At 33.7% G+C, this 25,278-nt stretch overlaps 5 protein-coding genes across 6 annotated transcripts; 2 read left to right on the top strand and 3 right to left on the bottom strand.

The window, feature by feature from the left end:
- Positions 1 to 2,080: 2,080 nt before the first annotated feature.
- LOC140989996 (uncharacterized) lies at positions 2,081 to 3,349 on the bottom strand. The gene is made up of 3 exons (XM_073459583.1): positions 3,137 to 3,349; positions 2,839 to 3,046; positions 2,081 to 2,303 (listed from the first exon to the last, which is right to left on the bottom strand). Exons 1-3 carry the CDS (start codon positions 3,177 to 3,179, stop codon positions 2,249 to 2,251), a joined length of 306 nt encoding a protein of 101 aa, XP_073315684.1. The 5' UTR covers positions 3,180 to 3,349; the 3' UTR covers positions 2,081 to 2,248.
- Positions 3,350 to 3,538: 189 nt separating this feature from the next.
- On the top strand, positions 3,539 to 5,126 carry LOC140989995 (GEM-like protein 5). Its single transcript, XM_073459582.1, has 2 exons — positions 3,539 to 4,251; positions 4,400 to 5,126. The coding sequence occupies exons 1-2, from the start codon at positions 3,741 to 3,743 to the stop codon at positions 4,897 to 4,899; spliced, it is 1,011 nt and encodes a 336-aa protein (XP_073315683.1). The 5' UTR covers positions 3,539 to 3,740; the 3' UTR covers positions 4,900 to 5,126.
- A 4,807-nt stretch (positions 5,127 to 9,933) lies between these two features.
- On the bottom strand, positions 9,934 to 11,237 carry LOC140990112 (protein CURLY FLAG LEAF 1). Its single transcript, XM_073459691.1, has 2 exons — positions 10,846 to 11,237; positions 9,934 to 10,459 (listed from the first exon to the last, which is right to left on the bottom strand). Exons 1-2 carry the CDS (start codon positions 11,074 to 11,076, stop codon positions 10,076 to 10,078), a joined length of 615 nt encoding a protein of 204 aa, XP_073315792.1. The 5' UTR covers positions 11,077 to 11,237; the 3' UTR covers positions 9,934 to 10,075.
- A 3,820-nt stretch (positions 11,238 to 15,057) lies between these two features.
- On the top strand, positions 15,058 to 16,727 carry LOC140989248 (GSH-induced LITAF domain protein). The gene is made up of 3 exons (XM_073458414.1): positions 15,058 to 15,347; positions 16,080 to 16,206; positions 16,302 to 16,727. The coding sequence occupies exons 1-3, from the start codon at positions 15,103 to 15,105 to the stop codon at positions 16,383 to 16,385; spliced, it is 456 nt and encodes a 151-aa protein (XP_073314515.1). The 5' UTR covers positions 15,058 to 15,102; the 3' UTR covers positions 16,386 to 16,727.
- A 1,891-nt stretch (positions 16,728 to 18,618) lies between these two features.
- Positions 18,619 to 24,168, bottom strand: LOC140989595 (uncharacterized protein At2g33490-like). Of its 2 annotated transcripts, XM_073458865.1 has the most exons (9): positions 23,854 to 24,162; positions 23,219 to 23,280; positions 23,066 to 23,134; positions 22,571 to 22,599; positions 22,272 to 22,479; positions 21,872 to 22,150; positions 21,055 to 21,108; positions 19,134 to 20,111; positions 18,619 to 18,829 (listed from the first exon to the last, which is right to left on the bottom strand). In XM_073458865.1, the coding sequence occupies exons 1-8, from the start codon at positions 23,903 to 23,905 to the stop codon at positions 19,161 to 19,163; spliced, it is 1,704 nt and encodes a 567-aa protein (XP_073314966.1). In that variant the 5' UTR covers positions 23,906 to 24,162; the 3' UTR covers positions 18,619 to 18,829; positions 19,134 to 19,160. The 2 variants fall into 2 exon arrangements, with proteins under 2 accessions (XP_073314966.1, XP_073314967.1); XM_073458866.1 differs by lacking the exon at positions 21,055 to 21,108 and having other exon boundaries at positions 23,854 to 24,168.
- Positions 24,169 to 25,278: the final 1,110 nt, after the last annotated feature.

Raw genomic sequence — 25,278 nt, 5'->3', positions numbered from 1 at the left:
ATATAATGAATATATTTAAATTTTAAATATTATTATAAAAAATTGTTATATCAAAATATTTATATCATTTGAGATAACATATAAAAATATCATCTCATAAATTGACTTATTTATTTTGTTTAAATGAAACTGTTATTAATAAAAAAATATAGAAAAATATATTAAAAAAATCATATATTATTTGTTTATCAAAATTTTAAATAATAAATAAATATTTTTAAAAAGTTCAATTTTTTGTCACTTATTTAGATGAATAAATTTTGATTAATTATTCATTTTTTGAACATGTTAAAAATATATATATTAAAATACATATATTAAAATACTATTAAGATATATAATAATACTAACAGTTTATAGGTAGTTAATATACTAAAAATTCACGATATTTTTTAAAAAAGTTGAAAAACTTAATATTATATTAATATGATATAGAATGATAAAAATAAAATATATAAAATTAACACACAACTTAAAATTATAATCGAAATTAAATAGAATGATATAATCAATGTAAATACTTAAATACAGTTTATATTTTCAATGGACATCAAATTAAAATTTAAATTTTAAAAAATAAATTGAAGAAAAATATCACATTTAATTACATATTTATTTCCTATTTATTTCAAATATTTAATATTGTAGGTGAATATATTAATAATTATAATTTTTTTTCTTTTATAGCATATTAGTTTCGGTGGAAATTTTTTAAATATGACAAAAACTATGTGTGTGCATATGGTATTATTGGAGAATATGTTTTGTTCTTTTCATGATCGGACGCTTGATTATTTTTTATTATTTCATATATGTATTAACCTTATAAAATGAAGAAAATAAAAATAATACTCTTAAATTAAAAAAATAAAATATATAAGAAAAAATAATAACATTTTGATAATGAAAAATAAATTGTAAACTGAAATCTCTGTTATTTTTTTTTTTTATACAAGTAGATCACATCAACGAATTAATAAGAGTTTAAACGCCAAATATATTTTTGATTGATTTATCTCACGATTAATACAGAACCTTGCGCCTATTTTCTAATTTTTATTTTTATTGAAAATTGATTGTCTAAATATGATATAAATCAGTATGAATTTTTTATGCACTTTATAATAACAACTAAATATATCATAAATAATACAAAATCATATCGTAAATTAAATTAATTGATATAATCAATGCAAAAAATTAAAATTATTTTATGTTTTCAATGTAGTTTAGTTTTAATTTAAATAAAAAAAATAAAAAACATATAATTCATAAATTACATTTACATTAATATAAAAATAATTAAATTCAAATTTGAATTAATAAAAAATTTGATTTAATCAATCAAAACAATAATTGTTTTTTAGAATTTTCATTTTGATGAAAACTTATTATTTTAAACAAAACTCAGTTTTTATACATATAGATTAAGTATATTTCAAATTTTGACGATTTCAGTCATTTTTATTAGAAATGATAATATCAATGCCATGTCATAGCCACATAAATTCTGTATATGTTCCACTACATATGATTGCCAAAGAAATTACTGAAATTGTAAAATTAACAAAGATAGTGGACCACTCACAACAAGGAGTACCAAAACAGAAAGACAAATATATAATACTAATATTGCAATTTTCCTAGCTAAATGAACAGAACAAGGACACGGTACGCAGGAGTTTAGGAAACAAAGCAGATTTGAACCCAAAATATCAAGAAATGGTATGCAAGTCTACGCGACCATTTTTGTGGATTTTGCCTATGCTTGGTTTTGTGACGAGTGTAGCGCCTGACGTAAGACGAAGACTTGCGTCCTTATTGTCAATCGTCGAACGTTTGCTACATCTTGTTATGCTTATGAATTAAGCTCGTTGCTAAACGTGATATTCATGCCTGTGGGATTATGATAAGACTGCTAGTCCATCAATTAAACCCAAAGTCAACACCAAATTGTTTTGTTTTTTCTGTGTGTGTGTGTGAGAGCAATTTATCAGGCCTGTTCCATTTCAACCCGAGTAAACTTTCAGCATATTTAAGTTTCTATATATCTGGCATTTGATAGTCGGATTTTGGAGAAAATAACAAACAAGAAGGTATAATTCCCGCTGCTTGAGCATAACAATAGATTATTTAATCCGTAATCATTAAAAAGAAATGAACCAAGTGTACTCACAACAGACAACTCATTGATGAATCGAATCTTCACCTTCATTTGATTTCTTATTTTATATAAGAAGCCATTAGCTCAAAAGCAATGGCAGCATTGTTCGAACAAGCAACAGCAACAAAGAACGCCCAAACTGCAACACAAATTTCAAACATGATCCACCCATCATATGATAAACAAGCATAGATATCTACGACAGATATAGTGATAGAAGAACAAAATTTTCAAAGAACCGGAGACGGTGTCCATTTTGTTTAGATTGATTTGGTATCTCAAAAAAGGATTAGAGCAGGGATAACTGCAGACATGTTCCTAGTTTTTTTGGCCATCGAGTTAAAAAGACAATCACAAGCACATGAATGATGATGATAGGAGAGGAAATAGAATTGAAGCAACCACAGAATTGGGCCAATTTTCTCATCGATTTTACTCACCATTTACAGCTAAACACAAACAGAAGGGCAACGCAAACTCAAAATAAAAGAAGCAATGTTGCAAACACATCCTTCTCTCAATACTCAGCGTCGACCAAAAGGAAGGGAAAAAACGAAAATTGAAGGAGATTTGGTGATCTAGCAAAAATTTAAGGTTAGGTATATAAACGGTGATCAAGATTTAAATTCGTAGTGCCCGTCAGATTAAAATTCCATAAACGACGGCATACATACCAGCCTTTGAGAAATGAAGAGCAGCCAGAGTCCTCATGGTGCTGATGATGATGGTGCCGAGGTGGCAGAGGAGGAGGATAGTCATTGTTGAAGTAGCCCTGATAACCAGGAGGAGGGGGTGGCGGAGGTGGGTACCCCTCCCTGAAATACCCTGGCGGTGGTGGCTCCGCCGAGGGGTGTCCCCACGGCGGCGGCGGATGTTGCAACCCTGAATTCAATCCGTATTCCACAAAAAATTAACCGACATTTATTCTAAATGTCACGATTATAATTAGCAAAGCCACAGTTGAAAACTTGCCTGGTGGAGAATAGGGACCATGATGGACGTGCTGGTAACTCATAATTCACAGATTGTGGAGCTGTGTGAATTCACAAGAGAACGGCCCAAACTTTGACCCAATATTTATTATATATATAAACACGACGAAATGAAATGACACCTAATTTTCTTCAATAAAAGAGGATAAGCTTCCAGTCTATTCGAGGCAGATCCGAGGCGGAGCCCAGTTAAAGATATTTTTATACACGTAGCCCACTGCGTTGGCATCCAGAACCCAGCGGCACGTATGGGCATCGCGTTGTATTTAATACGTGTCACATTTTCAGCTACATGGTTTCGTGACGAGTACGTTTCTCTAGCAGTATATAGAATTCATCATATCCACAATTGGAGCAGGTGTACATGTTGAAGTGTCGGTCCATATATCATTTATTATTATTATTATTTAATTGTTGAAAAGTTAACACGGCTAAGTATCAACTTCTTCCTGCTTAAGCAAGAAACATATATAAACAGAGAACTTCTTTGTCTCGATGATTATTCGTATTGTCATATAATCTCCATAGATCATCAGAAAACCAATATTCATCGAACTCGATTCTGTCCCTTTGAGTTTTAGACCATGGCTAGCACAAATGAAGATCGCATAGCTAAAGAATCACAGCCTCGTGAAGCCACCGCCTCATCTGCCACTGAAACTACGCTGCCTGCGGGGGGAGAAGTCAGGAAGGGGGAAGATCAAAAAACTACTGAATTCGAACATCGTGAAGCCTCCGGCTCATTCACGCCACAGCCACACGCACAGCCACACCCACAACCACAGCCACACCATAACCCACAGCCACAGCCACAGCCACAGCCACAGTCACAGCCACCACCGGAGGAAGATGTGAAGAAGTGGGGTACTCACGAGATGGGCGCTCCAGCGGCCCCAAATGTTCACCCGGACAATCAGCAGGCGGCTCATTGGCAGGCACAAGGCTCCGTCCAACAGTATCACGATAACCAACAGCCTTACGTAGTGCATTCCCCTGTTGATAAGCCCGCCGACAGCCCTTATGAATATGTTGTAAATATGTTCAATTCTTGGAGTCACAGGGCAGAAGGCATAGGAGGCAATATCTGGAAACATTGTGAGTTCATGTCTTTAAATCACATTTTCCCATCAATCTTAATTGATTGAATTAATTTTTTCCGTTGTCGTTTCCTTTGGCCTAGTGAACATATTCGATATTCTGATTGATGACATGTTAATTATGCTCGATGTATGCTTGTTTGCAGTAAAAACTGGGCCATCTTTATCAGAAACTGCGTGGGGGAAGGTTAATTTGACGGCAAAGGCCATAACAGGAGGAGGATTTGAGCCACTATTCAGGCAGATTTTTTCTGCTGATCCCAATGAGAAGCTGAAGAAGACATTCGCTTGTTATCTCTCCACAACAACAGGACCTGTCGCGGGAACCCTCTATCTTTCCACAGCTCGCGTGGCCTTCTGCAGTGATCGTCCCTTAACTTTCAGAGCTCCATCGGGGCAGGATTCCTGGACTTACTATAAGATATCAGTACCCATTGGAAACATAGAAGGTGTGAATCCTGTGGTCACGAAACAGAATCCGCCTGAGAAGTATATTCAGATGATAACTATTGACCGCCACGAGTTTTGGTTCATGGGATTTGTGAGCTTTGAGAAAGCGATCAATCACCTGTTGGACGCTGTTTCGGATTCTAGAGCGAGCACGGGAAATGTAGCGCATTCGGCCGGTCACGAGCCAAGAAGCTAAATCACTCTTCATATATTGCAACATCATTTGCACTTCACGGTTTCGGTTATATGCATTCTGATACAATTCTGAGTTATTTGCTTATTTGTGTTTTGTGCTTTAATTTTGAAATAGGGACGAAGTATACGTTTGTGTGTAAATAAATTGCCTATACTGCGGCTGATATTATGTTTCTTATTATTGTTTATATATATATATATTATATTTTAAGATTTTGTTTATGTAGTTTTGATTTGAAAGTATTTGGTTCTATTCAACATTATGTTATGATCTTTATATGTCTTAAATCAATTATCGTGACTGCAAAAATCTTTGGTAAATGATATAATCTTGGATGCATTTTATATTATTTACGATTATTGATAAAATATTAAAAATTTAAATTTCTCGAAACATCCTAAATGAAGTTGAAATGGATTTGAGACTTTTGCTTTGAAATTTCTCGATCCAAATATATTTAGGAGCTTGATAGTGTAAATAATTGTTGCTTATATATTCCAGTGATGTACATGTATAAGATGCAATTGAAGTTGGTTTTTTGGAGACTTAAACTTATCAAGTTGTTCAGAACTCGGTTTGATATAAAGTTTGTTTGAGATTGTTCGTTAAATTATCGAACAGATCTCGAAAATTTTATCAATTCGAGCTCATAGGGTTTTATTGAATTTAACAACATGTATTGTTTATTTGTTAATCACACATTGAAGTTTTTGTGAAAGAGATAGACATGTTAATATTATAAAATGTTCAACACTTTCTTCAAATTTTCATATATAAGTTGACATTTTGGCTAGAGTGTTTAACGAGCTCCAAAATGAGCTTATTTAACGAGTTGAAAATGAGTTTTTTTAACGAGCTGATCCCAAATCGTTAAACATAATAATTGAGTTATTTCGAGCTATTTTTGAACTTTCTAATATTCAAATGAGCTGAGTTCAAGTTTATCGAATTGATTCGAACTATTTGCGAGCTTTTTAAATTTCAAATGAGCTGAGTTCGAGCTTATCGAATTGAGCTTGAACTTACACATATCTAAAATCGAACCGAAGTCATGCCAGACAGTGTTCGACCTGATTAGATACCTCCCTAATTTTTCTTTTGTAATCAAATGGTAATTTATGAAAAAAGAAATTATTTGTGTCGTGCGTAAACAGTAAATTAAAAATCTTCGCCCTCTATGCGGAGTGGGTCACCTTTTATATGGACCAATTTTCTATGGGCCAAATATCTAAACTGGGCTGAAACAAAAAAATTATGGGCTCGAACTATGTGGATAGATGGACATTTTTGTCTTCGGGGGGCTATGGATCTCATTCAGCCCAGATTACAGTTAAATTAATCCAATTCTCCGACAGGCGACAAATAACAAAATCAGTCCCCCACCTACCCACGTCTGCACTCACCCACTGTAAGAGGTTATTTTTATCTAAAATTGTACATGGAACATCACTATCCTACCATTAATTGTTCGATTTAATAAAACATTAAAATGTAATTTTAAACTTAAATTCTCATATATAAAATTCTAATTGATACGTAACTATATAATAACAAAAAAAATTAAATAGTTGATATATTAGGCTCAGCATAAAAATTAATCTTGTGACAGTGACACGTGCCTCTTTGGCCAGTAGCATAATCTTCAGGTCACTGTGAGAGGAATTAGGAGAAGGTCACAAACCCCTATACATCCAAAAGATTTTCGGACGAGTTTGTAGTAAATGTTTGACTGATGTTCAAGAATTCGATTATTTCTCCGGTTAATATTTTTTTGGACGAATATGACCATAAGTACAGTTTATTTGAAGTTTGTAGATTACTGTGTTAGTTTATGAATTTACTCGGTGAACACAAAGGACAGTGAGAGCAGATTCCATCGGTAAAAAAATAAAGGAAAAAATGTCTCAAGTTCTTTGTTTTGCCTGTGTACAGTCTCTTCCCCAGTATTATCTGTTGTCCTTGGATAATGAACAATATTTTCAGACCTTTCTGGCCAAGATTCCTTTGTCTGTTTTTGAAGCAAAAGGTTGCTTTGTTCTCTTTTCTTCTTGAGGCTGGTGGTGGACCATTAATATTCTCCATTACCTGTCTGCCATTGCTGAAATGTCAATTCCTTTTGGAAGATCGGGCTTTTTGTCACTGTTTCAATTCCAATATCTAGATAATTTAATACATTTCGTTTCATACGATCATGGATTTTATAAAATGTTGAGCATCGTTCGTTGCATCGGTTGTGACATATATTTGTTTTACCAAGATTTTAATATGAGTAGGTCTCTTGTGAGACGGTCTCACGGATAATATTTTGTGAGACGGATCTCTTATTTGGGTCATCCATGAATATATAACCCTCTCAAATATTGAACATCGTAGTATACACTTATGGGCCATGTATTTTCCTATTATCCGTGAAACTTCTGCATCGGTTAAAAATTATATTTTGTAAATCCAATTGGGTAATTTCTGAAAGTGCCTTTTGTTCTTTCTCTTGATTTTATTGCAGCAGAAGATAAGAACTTGATCATAAAATTATTTTTAGTGAAACCAATTATGTGATTTTTAAAGCACCTTTTGTTCTTTATATATAGCTTTTATTACGACAGAAGGAAACAACTTGATCGAATTAATAACTAACTCTCCTTTATTTTCTCCAGCATAATCTTCTTTGATTTCATCAACTGTAATCGTTCAAATTCAATATTTTAAATCTCAGGTATTTTATGTGTGCTCAAGTTTGTTTGGACAAATTTGACCATGTTATATCCCTAATAACAAAGAACAAATCAACGTGAAAGAAATTTAAAAATTTAAACTCAATTATTTTTTTTTTAAAAAAAATAAGAAATAATTGGTTTTCGTTACAGCTTTTTTAGTATGACAAAAACTTGTATGAGACGGTCTCACGGGTCGTATTTTGTGAGACAGATCTCTTATTTGAGTCATCCATGAAAAACATTACTTTTTATGTTAAGAGTATTACCTTTTATTGTAAATATCGGTAAGGTTGATCCGTCTAACAGATAAAGATTCATGAGATCGTTTCACAATAGACATACTCTTTTAGTATATAAGTTCAATGAGATGCTACTTTTAAGGTATTACACTAAAATTGTATCGAAATATTTTCATTTATTTTCACATACCTTATTTGCTCGCATAAGGCCATACTTGAAACTCAACGATATTTGAATCAAATCATATAAAATAAAATTAACTTAGCTTCCTCGGCTCCAATCTTTCACCTACTGTCAGCTTTCCAATTTTTACTTGGGATATGGCTGAATTTTCGGCTTTAGTTGATTTGAGAGTTATGAAAAACTTTAATCGTGCTTTTTTTTTTTTTACTCTCTTTAAATTGGTTCATATATTAATTTTGAAAATTTACAATAACTAAATATTATTTTATAATGAGAGGAAAAATTGTAATTTTTACATGTTTCCAATGCTAGAATTGAAATTAAAATAAATGTATTTTTTTTAATTCCAAGCTTTGAGAAGAAACTTTTGAGCGAAAGTAGTTAGAGATAATATGGGAAAGAAGGGTGGAAATTTTCAATAATGACAGACATTCGCGTGAAATTAATATGTTATGTTGATCGTTTTATGGTAAGTCAAATCCTAACAATTCGGTGGAAAATCACCTCAAATCGTGATCAAATTTGATCGCGGATCTTTTATCCAAGACAAGACTTTTTTAAATTTGATCGCGGAACTTTTATTTTCGAAAAAAATTAAAAAGAAAAACTTATACAAAAATATTAAAATCCATATAAAAATTGTTATTATTTTAAAAAAATCGATTGAAAAAAGTCAAAAAGTAAGAAACCATGTCCATGCATCACTTTTTGAAGCAATTCCATATGTTCTCATCTCACCAGGCTGGGGCTTTCCTAGTTCGATTTTGGGCCTTCAGTGGTCTGAATTTGATTCCTCTATTTCCGGGCTTCCTCATTATAAGCCAGATTGTTGCCGAGTCCAATGCTCTGCTGAGGTCAGCAATGACTTGGTTAGCATTGTGTATCTATATATGATACCAAAGTTAACTTTGGTAATTTCACAATCTCTTATCTTCAATTAGAATTAACAAATCTTGTATGGCAAAAACTTGTGTGAGACGGTCTCACGGGTCGTATTTTGTGAGACGCATCTCTTATTTGAATCATCTATGAAAAATATTACTTTTTATGCTAAGAGTATTACTTTTTATTGTGAACAATGAAAAAGTATTACTTTTTATGTTAAGAGTATTACTTTTTATTGTGAATATCGGTAGAGTTGATCCGTCTCAAAGATAAAAATTTGTGAGACCGTCTCACAAGAGACCTACTCATCTTATATTTGTTCTATGAAAACTAAAATTTTTAATCTTAAAAAACAATGTACAATTTAGACTGAATTTTATGATCTATTCAATACTAGTTATGCTGTTATCAAGTGAGACTAATATACCTAATAACAATCTTTCTAAACACCAATATATTCTTTCTCAAATACTATTTTCCATAGCACCTCTATTCTACGACTATAGTAAAATATAAACTGAAAAACAAATTTTAATGGTAAGATATTGATCCGTTGTAACTGGAGATATTGTCACGCTTTGAATCAGGCTCGCGCAAACGCGATTTCATGCCTAATCGATTTTAATCTAGAAATGGTTGGTTGATACAAAATGTTGTAGGAATCAATTGTATCTTGCAACAACCTCGTTTAAACATCTAATTTTTATAAAGTAAACATCCCATTTTTCCTGAAAATCTAGGGTGTGAGTGCAAAATATCACCTTTATAATAAAAATAAAATGTAAAAAAACAACACATATTTCAGATTCATGGATGATATGAATTTTGTTAATCATGGAAACAAAACAAACCAAACCATTCTTTCTCTCTTATGATTCCGCCTGTCTAGCAGTTGACTATAGCTGGGATGTTTTAAGCTAATCTTCCCTTTTTTATATATAAAGAAGGAGGTAATTATCAATCAATAAATGCACAAAAATATATCATAAAAAACATCAACATGACAGGAAAATAGTGATAGAAAAGTTGAAAGAAATGGTAAATTTTCATAGCCCGACAACGTCATCCAATATGCTTAATTAGCACTCCACCAAAGTTTCTTTCGAAGAAGAAAAAAAAAATGTTTTGAGAAAAGAACAAATAACATAAACGATTCACGGGGAGCCATTTTCGGATCGATCAAAGTGCAGGAGTTGACCACAGCACTTTGGGCAGATTTCGAGTTGTTTGGGCACCATGTAGTACATTAAACAGCTCTTGCATCCGGCCACCACAAGCACATTATTCGAGTTGATATTACTACTACTATTATTTTTCTTCTCTTTTTCGAGATTTTCTTGACAGTAGAAATCTTGTTCATCATTGTTTTTACCACTCCATTTCCCTCTCGAAGGAGATGATTCTGAGGAAGACCCGTCACTGTCATACGAGCTGCAGTCGTCTTCCGAGTAGTAACCGCCGCCGTACTCCGCCGTTGACCGGGGATCTTCCGTTGATTTCATGCCTGTCCTCCAATTTATGAAGTATATTTCGCCTGTCTGTATTGCAGAACCAAGAAGACTAGCACCATCAATCTTTTCAAGAAAATGCATGTAAAATGACCTCTAAGCAAGAAAAAACTTGTCTCCTCTCCGGGGGGTTTTTTTTTTGGGGAAAAATGTGAGCTTTTTACGAAAGAAAAGGGTTGGTGCCGCAAAATATATGTTATATTGGGAAAAAAAGTGCAGTGAATGAGGAATAAATGAACAAAGAGCATCATAAATAACTACCATTAAAGAATCGAAGCTTTTCGGCACAAGAAACAGATAACAGAGGTGAAATAAATTAAGATCTGTTAAGGTTTGTGGCATTAAATGTCGTACAAAAGCCAATAAAAGACAAAATAACATCACAATAATGATAGGGATCTTAAATTTTTTCACACCTTTAAGTCGAGACATTGTTCCCAATGGGTAGGCAGCGAGGTTTGAGAATTGAGTTCTAACGCTGCGGTGGCCAAAGCCGAGGCGGCGTCGGAAGAGGGATCTCCCAGAGAATCTGAGCCACGCGGCGGACCACCACCGCCGTCGCCGCTGCTCTGTTGGTGATTCAAGGAACAATTTTGAAAGGATCTCTCCAAAGATGCTGTGATTGTATCCATGTTTGGTGTTGCCATTTCAATCAAGTCCCACAAAAGAAATTGATCACAAACATTCACATCAAGAAACAAATGAAAGAGAGTAAGAAAAATGGAGAGAGAGGGGGAAAAAAGGAGATTTGTGTTGCAAAATGGGGAAAGTGGATGAGGGTAAAAACACAAGGTGGGGAAGGGGAATAATATTGGGGTTTGAAGACCAAATACTTTTTCGCCAATGTTCTTTATTTTTTTAACTTATAATTCATTTCATTATATACGAATATTCGATGTTATGTTATATATATATAAAAAAAACATTAGAGTAATTTAATATTTGATGGGAACGAAAACCATGTAGGGTAGTGGCAAGAAAGCCCGAGTTTCTATTGTTGTTACTATTTAGTATCAACCCTAGCTAGATATGTCTTGTTCGATAAATCGTATAAGGTGAAGTTTCCCCGAGTAATGGCATATTTAAAATTGAGATGAAGTTGAAAAAAATGAAGTTGGTGAGATTTTTTTATGGCTACAAGATGAACTTGTAAAGATAATAATTATAAAAATATTTTTTTTTTTTAAAAAAAACGAATACTTAAAACAAAATTAAAAATTTTAAGTGATTAAAAAATATAATAACACATAATTAAAATTTAATGCTTAATTAAAAATTACACTTAATTATACATATGATTTAAAAGTAGACGGATTCTACTATGCATCAAATTCCAATATGTCTGATCGATTCTTTTTGAAACATGTGGTAATTAAATAATAACATAGCTAAAAAATAAAAAATACATATAAATATAATTAGGATTTTTTAATATTTTTATAATTTATTATTATTATTAATTTTTTTGGTTTTTTTCAATTTTTTTGAAAAGTTTGAATCATTTTTAAATTTTATTGAAAATTAATAATGGACTTTTTTAGCCATGTGAAGATCTGTCTGTCTAAATTAAAAATAAAAATAATAATAATAATAATAAAATGAAAAGAAAATGACCGCGCAAAGGTCTACGTACAATACACACAATCATCATCATCACAAATGAAAATATCCGCGTACAAGGTTATCGGTCTTTGGAAGCACACGCTCCATCCCGCGGCTTCATCGACCCTTGTGGCCTTGTATACTTGTATAATGAGGCTTGTTGCTTATTAATTATCTTATAATCATTGTTATTCTACAAAACTATGTATATATAGTTAGTTGCATTAAACTTTTCCAAATAATTTGGTACATAGATCAAGTATATGGTAGTGAGTCTTGTATTTATTTCAATTTAGGTTTGATAAACGAATAAATTTTAGGATTGTGTCTCATGTGAGACCGTCTCACAGATCTTAATCTGTGAGACGCGTCAACCCTACCCATATTCACAATAAAAAGCAATATTCTTAGCATAAAAAGTAATATTTTTTCATGAATGACCCAAATAAGAGATCCGTCTCACAAATACGACCCGTGAGACCGTCTCACACAAGTTTTTGCCAAATTTTAGTACCGGTTATATATATTTAATCGGTTAGTGTAAGCTATATCTATATTTACTATATACTATAATAACCTAGAGTGCATTATGCTAACTAATTTGCAACAAAAGTTTCTTTATAGTTATATCTTGCATAATATTTATTGAGTCGATATCTTCTTATAAGATAATCTCAAATATCTATATGTGTGAGACGAATCAATCGGATTCACATCTATCATGAAAAATAATAATTCTGGCATACAAATTAATAATTTTTTGTGGAATAGGCCGGATCAGAGATTCGTCAGTTTCAAAAGAATTTTTGTGATATTTGTTATTATGTAACTTTGATAATGTTGATTTATTAGTAATTTTCATATCAAAATTCAAATTATCTTACTAAATTATTATCTAAATTATAACCACCATATCCTAACAAAATATATATTTATCTGTAATTATACTTTTGAATTTTCAAATTATCATATCACTCTTAACATATAAATTATTATAAAAAAAAACCTTTTTTAAAATTAAAACGATCTCTATATTTTTTATACAAAAATGATTTATGAGACGCTCGGATTCATACTGAACAACTCTTGATCTTGTTCCATTTAAAGCTCTACTAGACTTGTCATTTTCTTCGTTCTTCAATGAAGTGACTCCCAATATTGAAAACTTTGGTGAAATTTGTTGTATGATTATTATATAATGGTTGATTTGGCTTTCATCTAACTTCCGGGGTCTTGCGTGATTTAGCAATTTTGTTGTTAGTATGGAATCGAAAGATATAAAATTAAAATAACAACAATTGGAGTATTAATTTAAGGAGCCTTAATTAAATAATAATTAGTCACATTGAATAGTGTAGATGTACGTGAGATTAATCTAAAAGAAATATCATTAAAAATTAATCCTAACATTATAAACATGACTGGTGTCGGGTTTCATCATTTATCACAAGCTAAAGGACCGTACTGCTTTTTATTTTTATTTTTTTAAACGTTTGTGTGATTAAACAATAAACTTGCTGGAATCTATTCTGAACTCTTGGACTGAAAATGTCTGCCACCAAATACCCATCTTTTTATATATATGTATATATTATTGAAATGTTATCATATCGATCAATAACATGACATTCATCTGTGAGATATAATGAAATATATCTAAATTATATATTTAATTAATGAGTGTCGCTTTATTAATATAAAAGAAACTGAATACAATGAGTGAGTATCAATACGTACAGACAACTCACCGTGTCCATCTCGGTACCCGATTCACAATATTTCTCACATACACACACACTACTGTATTTTATTCCTTCGCTCTTTGATTTTTTGTCCTTTTTATTTTACTCCTTCTTCATTTGCTTTTTCCATTTCAGCAGACAATGGATAAAATACTCGCAACAAGCATGTTCAGATATAATTAATATTTGCCTTCCCCATTCATTCCTTTATCGCACATAGCACGATAACCTGCAATACTATATATAATACACACATACATACACATATATGCACAGATGAAAGTGGGCTACCAGTCGCTGCTGCTTCCCATTCTTCTGTTCCCTGTCTTAATGTTTTTTAAATTTGTAGTGTCTTATTCGTTTTTGTCATAATTAAAGCTACCATTTTCCTCCACATAACTCCAATTAACATAAGTTCACGTTAGTGAGATCTTTTATTTGGATCATTCATAAAAAAAATATTATTTATTTACGTCTAAGAAGATACCTACTAACTCTGATTTTAATACTATTTATAACATATATGTGCTATTCTATTTTGTTATTTTAAAGATTGAGAAATCTTTACTATTCATTTTTTTAAAAAAATCTCCAATAATACATTAAATTGTATTTCTCGAAATATCTTTCTGATACTTTTAAAAGAAAAGAAAACCCGACAAAATAAAATTCCAAACATTGTCTTTGAATTTTGAAAAAATTGTGACGTTTCATATATTACACAAAATTGACTATATTTAACCGGAGAGGCTGCGACTTACCACTTATCTGACATCATATTTTTTGATTTAGGACAGCGTCTCGAGAATGAGATTCAGTATATAATAATACGATACAAATAACCAGAGAGCATACAATCTTTATATCAAATATTCAAAATTTTTTTATAACTAATTTGATTTATATTAAACGAGGGTCATACTATAATTATATAAATTAGTGATAAATTAAATTGAAATTCTGAATGAAGATATACTATAATTGTGAAAAATAGTAAGAAATTAAACTATAACTTTAAAATAATAAATAAAAAAAATAAAAAACAAAAATAGATCACACCAAATTCCTGTCTCTGTTATGAGGAAAATTAATAATCGAACTCGTTCCAGTAATTCGGGCCTCTGAACAAACTCATTCGTGATAAATATAATTGGGCTGGCCCAAAATTGTGGTCAACACCGGGCTGGTAAGGCCTAGAAAACCACTCGATATTCAAACGTCAACGATACACTAAACGCGTTTGAATAGTAAAACGACTTAGCATATAAATATATAAACTCGCATTCCTTGGTATATGTCCTCTCACCAGAAAATCGAATCACCGGGGAGATGAATATGGATAAGCCATCAAAGAACGATGAGCCGGCGATCGGGATTCCCTACAGCGCGGCGTACCAGGCGCCGATGCCCCAGCAGTACTACGTCGGAGAAAATCCTTATCAGGCCGGTGCGATCCCTCCTAACGCCTTCGTCGGAGACCCCAAGGGCATTCCTATTCAACAGACTATTTACCGAGATACCCCTGCTCCATTTCAGTGCGTTTACTGCGGTGGCTCCGGGATCACCACTGTCAAGTAAGATTCTCGAATTTCTTCTGACAGCCACGATCTCAAGTTTTTTTTTTATTTTTGAGGAATTTGATCCGATGCTTGAAATTTGAACGAGAGTCAAAGTTGGGAACTTTTGTTCTCCGTAGCTCCAGTTGTGTAATTTGCTGTAATTGGATCTATATTGATTGTTGCTGATGTTGAAACTTTTCTATTTGATTTTCCCTTGAAATTGTCAAGGATTATGCGTTAAGTTGATTTACACATTACAATCACGTCGGTGGAACTTAACATACTAGAAAATTCTTATCTAAGTCGCAACAACAAGAACAGGGACCATACGAAAATCAATATGGGATTGGTGACATAAAAAGACAGTTGCCCAAGCATGACTATACAGGGGTTGCCTGATTTTAAGTGGTGAAACTATAAAACATCATCTACCGATTTAATTTCACTCCAGCTATTGTCTTAGCGAGGACAGAAGTTATTTGCATGACCTTACAGCCTAAAACCATACCCATGCTTCGCAATGAACTGTGTCTCATATAACACTCGAGTTTAAGAATTTCGGCTTCAAGGGATTCATATTTTGTATGACGGGATAGTTTAATGATATTTGATTCTGGATAAGACTTGATTATAGTTCAATATGATAAAGATGATGGATTTCTTGTACTGCCTGAACTTCGTTTGTTTTGATTGCGTTTTACCATCACGGTTCCTATTCCTCATCCTACCTTTTCTCTCGTGCTCTAGGTCAAAACCAAGTCTAGCGGCTTTTGTTGGTTGTATGATGCCAATGATGCTTGGGGTATGTTTTCTTTGCCCTTCTATGGATTGTCTATGGCACAAATACCATTACTGTCCAAGCTGCAATGAGAAGGTAAAAATCTTATTTTTCTTTAAACATGGTTATCCTATAATGAAAAAAGAAAAGGGAAACGGAAAATGAACATGTCTTGTTCTTTGATTTGCCAGGTTGCTGAATTCGAGAAATCAGATCCATGTCTCGTGATGGATCCACCACAATGGGCACAACAGAGCTTTGCTTTGCCTGCATGACTTGGCATGTCCATTATTTGCCTTGTAATTCTCCTCCTTATATGTATGATATTACTTGTGTGGTGATCTCTTGTAGATTTAATCCTAATGTGTGTTCATGCATCCAAATGTGAACATAAGTAATTGACTGAAGCCTTTTGAAACTATCGTCCGAGAAGATACGAGCTTGTAATACTTATGGATACTGGGTACGTATTACCTTTTTCATTGAGCGGTCGATTATTTTTGTACAAATCTACTTGTACTTTTGCGATATATATAGGATGCATTATTTCAACTATATGTTTGATGTACATGATGATAATCCAAACCGAGTGTGGAACTTGTAGCAAAGATTTCGCAGATGGTTGGAAGATTTGAAATTTTTTTTTTTTTGTTGTCGATACCCTTTTAAGACATAAATTGGAGCTATACTTACATTTTTGAAAATTGAAGGCCACATCATCTTCGAAGTTATCAGAGTTCATTTGTCTAGAATACTGCAAAATTTCTCAAACTTTTGGATTAAAAGTTGCTGATCGCCACTTTCACCTTGTTTTCCTTCAATGTAAAAAAAAAAATAAAAAAAAATTTGAGCAAATAAATGTATAAACGAAAAGTTTCTTTTTACTACAAATTGAATTTGCCACAGGTAAATGATACTATATGAGTGGGAGATCTTTACCTGATCAAACAAAGCCGCATCCATATAAACGCAATCTTATTCCGGCCTGGTCCGGTATGGAATGAACTTATAATCATGGAATCGACTCGATCATCAGATTAGAAGTTCATAACCCTAGCCCATTCTCGTTTTGGTCGGAACATATCTACTAATTCTTTGATTCCAGTTAGTAAGAGGGATCTTGAACTAAGAAATAGACCCTAGAAGCTAAAAAAGGGTATCCTGAGCAATTGCAATAATCAGGTTCATTGATATTCCTCAAATATTACGCGAACATGTTCGAATATTTGGAGTCGAATTCGAGCTTTAATTCAAATTGAATTCGATCAAAAAATATAAGAATTTTCGAATTTAGAATCGAGCTCGCACTCGAATTGAACTAATTCGAGCTTTCAAAATTTCATCATATTCGACCCAATTTGGTTCGATTATATCCATAACTACAAATCCACGTTCTTAAGTTGGCTTGTGGAATTTTTACTCTAGCTATTGCAATAGTAAAGAGTTGCAATTATGTTTAAGTCAATAAATTCAGAGAAATGAGACGTGAAATTTACTGATTTACGTTACCTTTGTTAGAAAACGGGGCCTCGTGTTGGGTAATGATGCTCCACATAAATAATTGTTTGACACGTAGCTAGTTGAGATATGTTTTTTTTTTAACAGATATATTTTTGGTTATTCAATTTATGCAAAGACTAATCTATACTAATAATTAATTCAGAATTTGTGCTATTTTTTCAAATATTTCATTCTTTTTATCTTTATTTTTTCAATTATAAAATTATGTTATATATTCTAAAATATAAAAATTACCAATTAAATTTAAAATTCAATCACTTAAAAATATAATGATTTTACTTTTTCACATTTATAAATCAAACATGTATATATTTTTAAAATGTTTTTCCAAAATTCTTTTCAAGTTTGTAAAAGGTTAACTATATCAATCTCTTGCAAACTGAAACTATCGGCAAAAATATATTTTTTATTTTATATTTTAAGTGCACATCTCATTCACACATATTACATAATCTGTCTAGTTTACCAGTAGGGAAAATCACAATTTCAGTAAGTTTGATATGTTCTATGTTCTGGATTTGTAATTTTTAGGAGTGGTACACCGTATCATGCAAAAATCACATATTTTTAAGAAAAAATACAGAATGATATCGTATCGAAAAATACCAAATTTATCCAAAAAAATTGGATCTTCAAATTTTGGACATCATATGCTAGGTTATAAACTCAAGAGCTCTTCTATCACAAAAAACTTGTCTCTTAAGTGATAATTTTTATTCGTTTAATATATCAATATTAGACAATTATCACATTGTCGATCTCTTGAAAAAGAGACTTCCGCGACATCCCATTCTAGACGATTCACTTATCTTTTTCGATGATATCTCTTTTTTATGTCATCTCTTCCGACTTTTCAACTCTTAACGAGAACATCAATATTAGATTATAAATCCAAAATAAAATACCATCCCAAAAAATTTTCTTGTCAAGTGGAGTGACATCCTTGAATTTATAAATGATTTTTTATTAATTTAATACATGGATGTGAGACAACTATAACATCACGAGACGGGAACAATTTAGGTTACTGTTAAAATTGCTCCTAGAAACAACAAGATAAATACCTCATATACACTCACAAAATTTGAAGACGCAATTTACAGTTTTGTCAGCTGGTTACAAGTATGATTCTATATTAATCTATCCACTTAAAACTTTCCTAGGAAAACTAGTCTCGAATCAGCATCAAATCGCACAGCTGCACGACAAATGAATTACAGAGTACATTAACAACACATCCAAATTAAAATATATATCTATATACATATATATGCAGCTACAATGGCAGAACTAGAGAATTGAATGAGAGCAAAAACTTTATATCAGCTGGGCGGAGGGGGTAGGGTTCGGGGTTGGGGATTGGACGCTATTATATATTAATTTTCATGACAAAAACAATAGCCTAAAAAAATCCTCAAGTTTCATAAAATAAATAAATACAAGCCTTAAGAAAGCTTTTTTCATTTTTAACTTACTCAATCTCAATAATTTGATTGCATTACCTTCAACTATTGGCGCTGACTAATAATCTACATTCTCGGAGAGTCGACCGGTGTCAAAGGAGGTGAAGAAACATCTGTTATCTTTGAGTTTTGAGAACCTTCTAAAGGAACGCGCAATGCCATTTCCATTGAACCTCCAGCAGGAATAGAGTAGCTGCGAGGTAGTGTCAGCGGTGGCATTGGATGCGCTGATGCTGCTGAAGTAGTCACTAATCGTGCATTGGACAGTTCATACCTTTTGGACATTATGGGACCTGAATGAGTAATACGGTCTGCAGTTCTTTTAGGAGCTAAATGAGAAGGGGGGCGAGGAAGCTCATGCAGCTCACTAATTTTAGGGGATGATACAAAAGTAGGTGTAGCTCGTGAAGAAAACTTAGGGGTCGATGCTGGGAGTGGGAATGGGGTACGCAGTAAAGAACCTGAAAAAGGCGGGGGATATCTTGATGAGGCAATTGGACCACTGGCAGAGAGATTTGGGCCGCTGGCAGTCCAAGGTTTGTCTGTTAATGGACCAGAGAAAGCTTGTCTTTTGACTTTCTTAGCATAGGATGCAATACTAGGATCATCCTGTTTAAACAAGAGGCCTTCTGATAATGGAGGGGGCAACGGGCTTGGCTTTCTGTTGTTACTCTCTTTGAGTACTGAATGTGTGTCTAAAATGATTGGCCCAGATAATTTCTCATTTGCACCAAATTTTTCGTACTTGTTTTTCTCTAAAGGAGACGAATGCCACAGGTTCATGGTTGGTTCTCTGGTCTGGGAAGCTTCGTTATCAAATTTCCTAGAACCTGGACTCTTTGTTTCGTCAGGAGTAGGAAGCACATAAGAAATGAACTTACGGGATGCTGAAGGTCGCAATTGTGTCCGCTCGACCTGGTCAAATTTCTTAGCAGGAAAGAGGGGGGCAGATTTACTGATTGCCCTTGCTTCCCCTTGGAAGAAAAAAGAATTTTGACTTGGATTTTGTAAAATTACCTGCAAACACGTATGGAAAAATGTATTATTCAAGAAGTAGAATTTTCAAGCAACTGGTGTAGGAGAACTATAAAAAAAGAATGGACCTGATTCATAATGCAAAAGGTATATTGAAATATGACGCTAGACCATATCAGTTCTTTCCTAGGTGACATACATATATTCAACCTACTAAACCTCTTTCATTGTGGGCTCATACCAGATAAACAGATATTAAAATGCATTATACTCATATTTGTCTCTCTAGCTAGTTGAAGGGGGCAATGTGATTTTTAAACCTGGTAAACAAATTTTCCAACTTTGATAAAAATTGTCGACCTGGCTTATAAATCAAAATCATCCCTAGTTGAAGGCTCCAATAAGCATGTCGTGTTACAGATATAGCAACCATATGACACTTTATTCTAGTTCGACCACTGTGGTGTCATACCTTCTAGATGGAACTCACTTAATCCCACAAATCAGCACATGACTATCGTACAGTTCGTGTATTAACTATTAAATAAATACCACAATTACATCTATGCGTTTCCCCCCTACTTTTACCAATGTACACAGACAGCGCAACTTGAACCTGAGACTTTGAGTCCTATGACACCAGCTGCCATTGGATTTCAATGTTAGCATCCCATATTTCCTTTAAAACAGCCCAATGTTGCAGTCCACCTCAACAGACCAGTTTTCTTCCTTGTTTTCTGCTTATACTTTCAACTTCTTTCCAAAGGATTGTGTAACTAATTACAAATTCAGAGGGATACAACTAGGGGGAGAAAGGTGAATAGCAAAACACAGAAATTAAATGGAAACCTAACTTGAAAACAGAACATAAAATAATTATGTTCACAAAAAATGACCATCCTTCCAGCACACTGAAGTTGGAGGAGCAAGCAATTAAGGAAAAAAAAGTAAAAAAAAACATAGGATTTATATATAATATATCTACCCTCGCAGCAACCATTTTAGCGTCTGGAGAACTTGTAGGATCCATGTAATCCAACTGCAAATAAAGATATAAATATCAAGTAACAACGAAAGAAAGTTTTAGCCGAAACTATCAACATCCCAACAAAATATTAATAGAATTTGTTCAGAAACTTAAAGTGAACAGGTTCATCATTTTCCTAGTACACTATTACTCATCCAGGTAAGTTGGATAATCTGTTGCAAATAATTTGTTAATAGATTGGTCAACTGGTAACATTTCTCGAATCTGTGATGTAAGTTTGCTCATTGAACCTCCTACATGGTTATGGGAGTTAGGTGCATTCATTGAGTAGGAATCAATATGTTGACCAAAAAAAAATCCAATTATCAGTCAGCATGGTATCTCAAAGTAGGCCAGCAAGTTTAAGGACTTGATTATACCACATATTACGAATAGGTTTCATACAGAATAAAATTTATGGTTTGGTCTGCTTTGAATGGGTCTCGGAAGTAGGCTCTCATCATTGGAGTAGTTTGTTATGAAGGAAAAAAAAGCACATTCAGCCTTATCTGTTTTTTTTAAAATTGTTGAAAAAATCCCCCCGTGCGCTCAATTACTAGCTACCTCTCTTTACTCCCAAACAAAATGCAATCAACACAACCAAATGCCATGAATTTCCGCAATATTAAAAACAAAAATCTCAATCTCAAAAACTGTGAATTGGACCAGTTGGTTAAAACGCAAGGCATGCAGTAGTATATCACCAGATTCTTTTTTCCACGAACAAAATAGGTAGGAAGGCTGTTTCATGATCAAGATACGTAACAAAATGTACCTGCATTGAGTTTTTCGAAGCAGAGACTTCTTGCAGTGGGCCACTTCTGACAAATCCAAAACTCAATTCTCCATTGTCACGTCCTTTAGAACCATTTTCCATGTCACTATCCCCATTACTATCACTTTCATCATCATCGTCATCGCCAACATCATAAACTACCTCACTATCATCTTTAAGTGCACTAAACTGATAATCAATATGTTGCTGTTCAGCGACCAATCTAACATGTGGCTCAATGGCTTCCAGAGATCTGAGTGCCTTTTTGAAGAAACATAACTGTTGCAAAAAAGAAGCTCCATACTTCAAAAGTGACATAAAAAGGGAACATGTATCATGCATATATAATGTTAGTAACAAAATAGGGAGGACCGTAGCCTTCTTAGAGCAGGGAAAAAACCTGGGCAGCATGATGCCGTGATGCCTGTGTTAGAAGACTACGAGATTGCCCTTGTTTTAGAGATTTCATTCGGAATACAAATATATTTGCTTCCTCATCGTATTCATCACTGGCTTCCTGCAGCTGGTGCGAATTATAACATTCTCCCTTATTATTTCTTAACTTCCCTTTTTCTTTTTGTTTCTTCATCAGTTCTTCATATATTTCTCTGGAAGTTAATTATATATAAGAAAGAGGCTTAGTCGAGAGGACAGATGCTACAGAAAAGACAATAAAGAAAAAAGAAGTAAATCTTGCACCTCTTTTCATCACATTGCCTCTTCATCTCCTGCACGAAGGAGAAAAGCAAAGTAGAAAGTCTTAACTGGAGGCATAAATGAGAAATAAGAAGCAACATGTATAACACGTCTCCTCTGGAATTTTTATTTTTGAAAGTGGATCCAGGAACTGCAAGCCACGTGACATACAAACCACAACAAAAAAGCAAATGGCATTTTTTTTAACACCGAGTCCTCACAACATGCACAACCAATGGCAGTAATGCATTTGGTGGATGTGGGGGAGCACCAAATTAGAGATTCCAGTGCTTAAATAAAATACAAAAATATTAAATCTGGAAAATAGAAAAGCATAGGTGCAAAAAGGAAATATTCATCTCTCCCCGAATAACACCGCCCCTTGTCTTCCTCACAAAACAAGCATCTCTTCTGTTAAAATGCAATGACTTGTGAAGTTGATCATGACATGTGACAACAATCGGAAAACACCATGATTCATGATCAATGTAAGCTCACCTCTACTATATGAAGTTCATTCAGAAGAGATTCTGAAGGAACAGTTATTGTCTGGACTATGTGTGAGCGCTGGAATACAAAATCCAACAATCAAAGTAAAAACCAATAATTCAGGATATAAAAACTAATCATATGCAACACTAATTAACTTACATAACCATCGACAAGTTTCTGGAGTTCAAACTGTCCTTTACCCAGCATTAACAAAACTTTTCCTGCACAACAAAGAACAATTAGTCCTGAAAATGAAATAAAATATCAGCATTTTACGCACACAAAAAAGAAAAGTATGGTAGAGATTTGAATCGAGGTCTTCAATTCAATTATGATTTTCAACAAATCAATATAATATGCCGAGCTTGCATGTTGACCTACTCACAAAGTAAAAAGTTGAATAGGTCATGAAAGAAAGATGACCACTTTATTCATACTTTATGTGGCACAAAATCCTATATTTATCTCCATTCCCACGACAAATTCCTTAAGTTAATGAAAACAGAACGGAAAGGCAAAGGATATGACTGATATCCCAGAAAGGCACCCTTATTGAGTCGTTAGGTAGCAAGAAGCAACAAGTAGGGCCCCTAAATTTTCAAAAGTTTTGTTCAAATAACCAATCATTGAGCTTGAGTTAAGAATTTTCTTTTTCAAATACCTTCAATGTAACGATCACTGAACAGATTATCACCTGCGTTATTGCTATATAAATTCTAACTTTTGACTGGCTATAACTCTCCATTATAAGAATAATTTTAAACAATCATATACATAACCATATTTCATCTTACCGCTTTCTTCGTCATCATTTAACGCTGTTTTCTCCAAAAGACAATCACCCATTTCCTTCAATGATTCTGAAAATTCTAAAAATGAAAGGATTTATGAGGGCATGCCATTGTATTCCATGAAATAAAATAATTTAACATCCATTCCAAAAAATGTGAGGAGATGCAAAATATTCAAATTAGGAAAATAAAATACAAGGAACAAACGTAAGATATTGATATGTGAAGCTCTTAAAGCAAGCTAACACTTGCATACTGAGATCAAGGCTAGTGTGCAGAGAGAATTAACAGGTTTTACGGGACATGTTCCAATAAACTAATGGTCAAGTTAGGATAACTATCTGTAGATGATGCACCTTCTTGCTCGCCGTAGGTGAGACGTGTTAGCAACCTCCGATTAATAACCGAAATATGTATTATAATATGAAATGAGAATAACAGAATCCGGTTACAACCACTCTCACTCTCTCACACTAACAAATTGTTAGTGACTCATCACTCTATATAACTGAATGCCCTCTGGCTTAACCCCCTCTTCTTTTTATACATTTCTCTTACCCACCTCTCTCCTTCCTTCTTCTAGAATATACATTTACAATCTTGGGCCTCTGTTTATTTGGCTCTTCATTCCTTGGGCTTACTAACTCAGAAGTCTCTGGGCCCAATGAGTTTGGGTCCATAACATGCCCGGCCTCTTCAAGATTCGCCTTGTCCTCAAGGCGAAATTCTGGAAATTGTGCTGTGAAGTCTTCTTTGTCTTCCCACGTTGCTTCTTCCCCTGTTCTTCCCTTCTACCTCACCAGTATCTGCTGGATCAAGTGCCCTCCTTTGCTTTTAGTTCTTTCAGCCACAACTTCCTCGGGCTCAAAAGTGAGGAACAAGTCAGTGTCCACCTCTCTTGGCAACTTAACTTCATTAGGGTCATGCCCCACTGCCTTTTTTAGACAAGTTACATGAAATACTGGATGTATCTTGGACCCTTCCGGTAATTTCAAGCGATATGCCACTTGTCCCACTTTCTTCAAAATTCTGTAAGGTCCGTAGTACCTTGCTGCCAGCTTCTGGAAGACCCTCGTACTAACTGAATTTTGGCGGTGTGGTCGCAACTTTAGGTACACCACATCACCTTCTTGGTATTGAACCTCTCGACGGTTTTTATTGGCATATTTGGTCATGCGTTGTTGGGCCCTTTCTAGATTGTACTTCAGCTGCCTTAATAACTCATCTCTGTCCTCTAATGCTTGGGCTACTGCTGGCACCTTAGTTTCCTCAGGAAGAAACTTAATGAGAGTTGGGGGTCTTCTTCCATACACTACTTCGAAAGGTGTCATCCCCGCTGACGTTTGAAAAGAGGTATTGTACCAATACTCCGCCCAGTGCACCCACTGCGACCATCCCTTGGGCTGCTCCGAGCAGAAACACCGGAGA

Source organism: Primulina huaijiensis, chromosome 12, assembly GCF_012295235.1.
Source record: "Primulina huaijiensis isolate GDHJ02 chromosome 12, ASM1229523v2, whole genome shotgun sequence".
Lineage (NCBI taxonomy): Eukaryota > Viridiplantae > Streptophyta > Magnoliopsida > Lamiales > Gesneriaceae > Primulina > Primulina huaijiensis.
The sequence above is the reverse complement of the archived record's forward strand: the minus strand, read 5'-3'. Positions and strand labels throughout refer to the sequence as shown.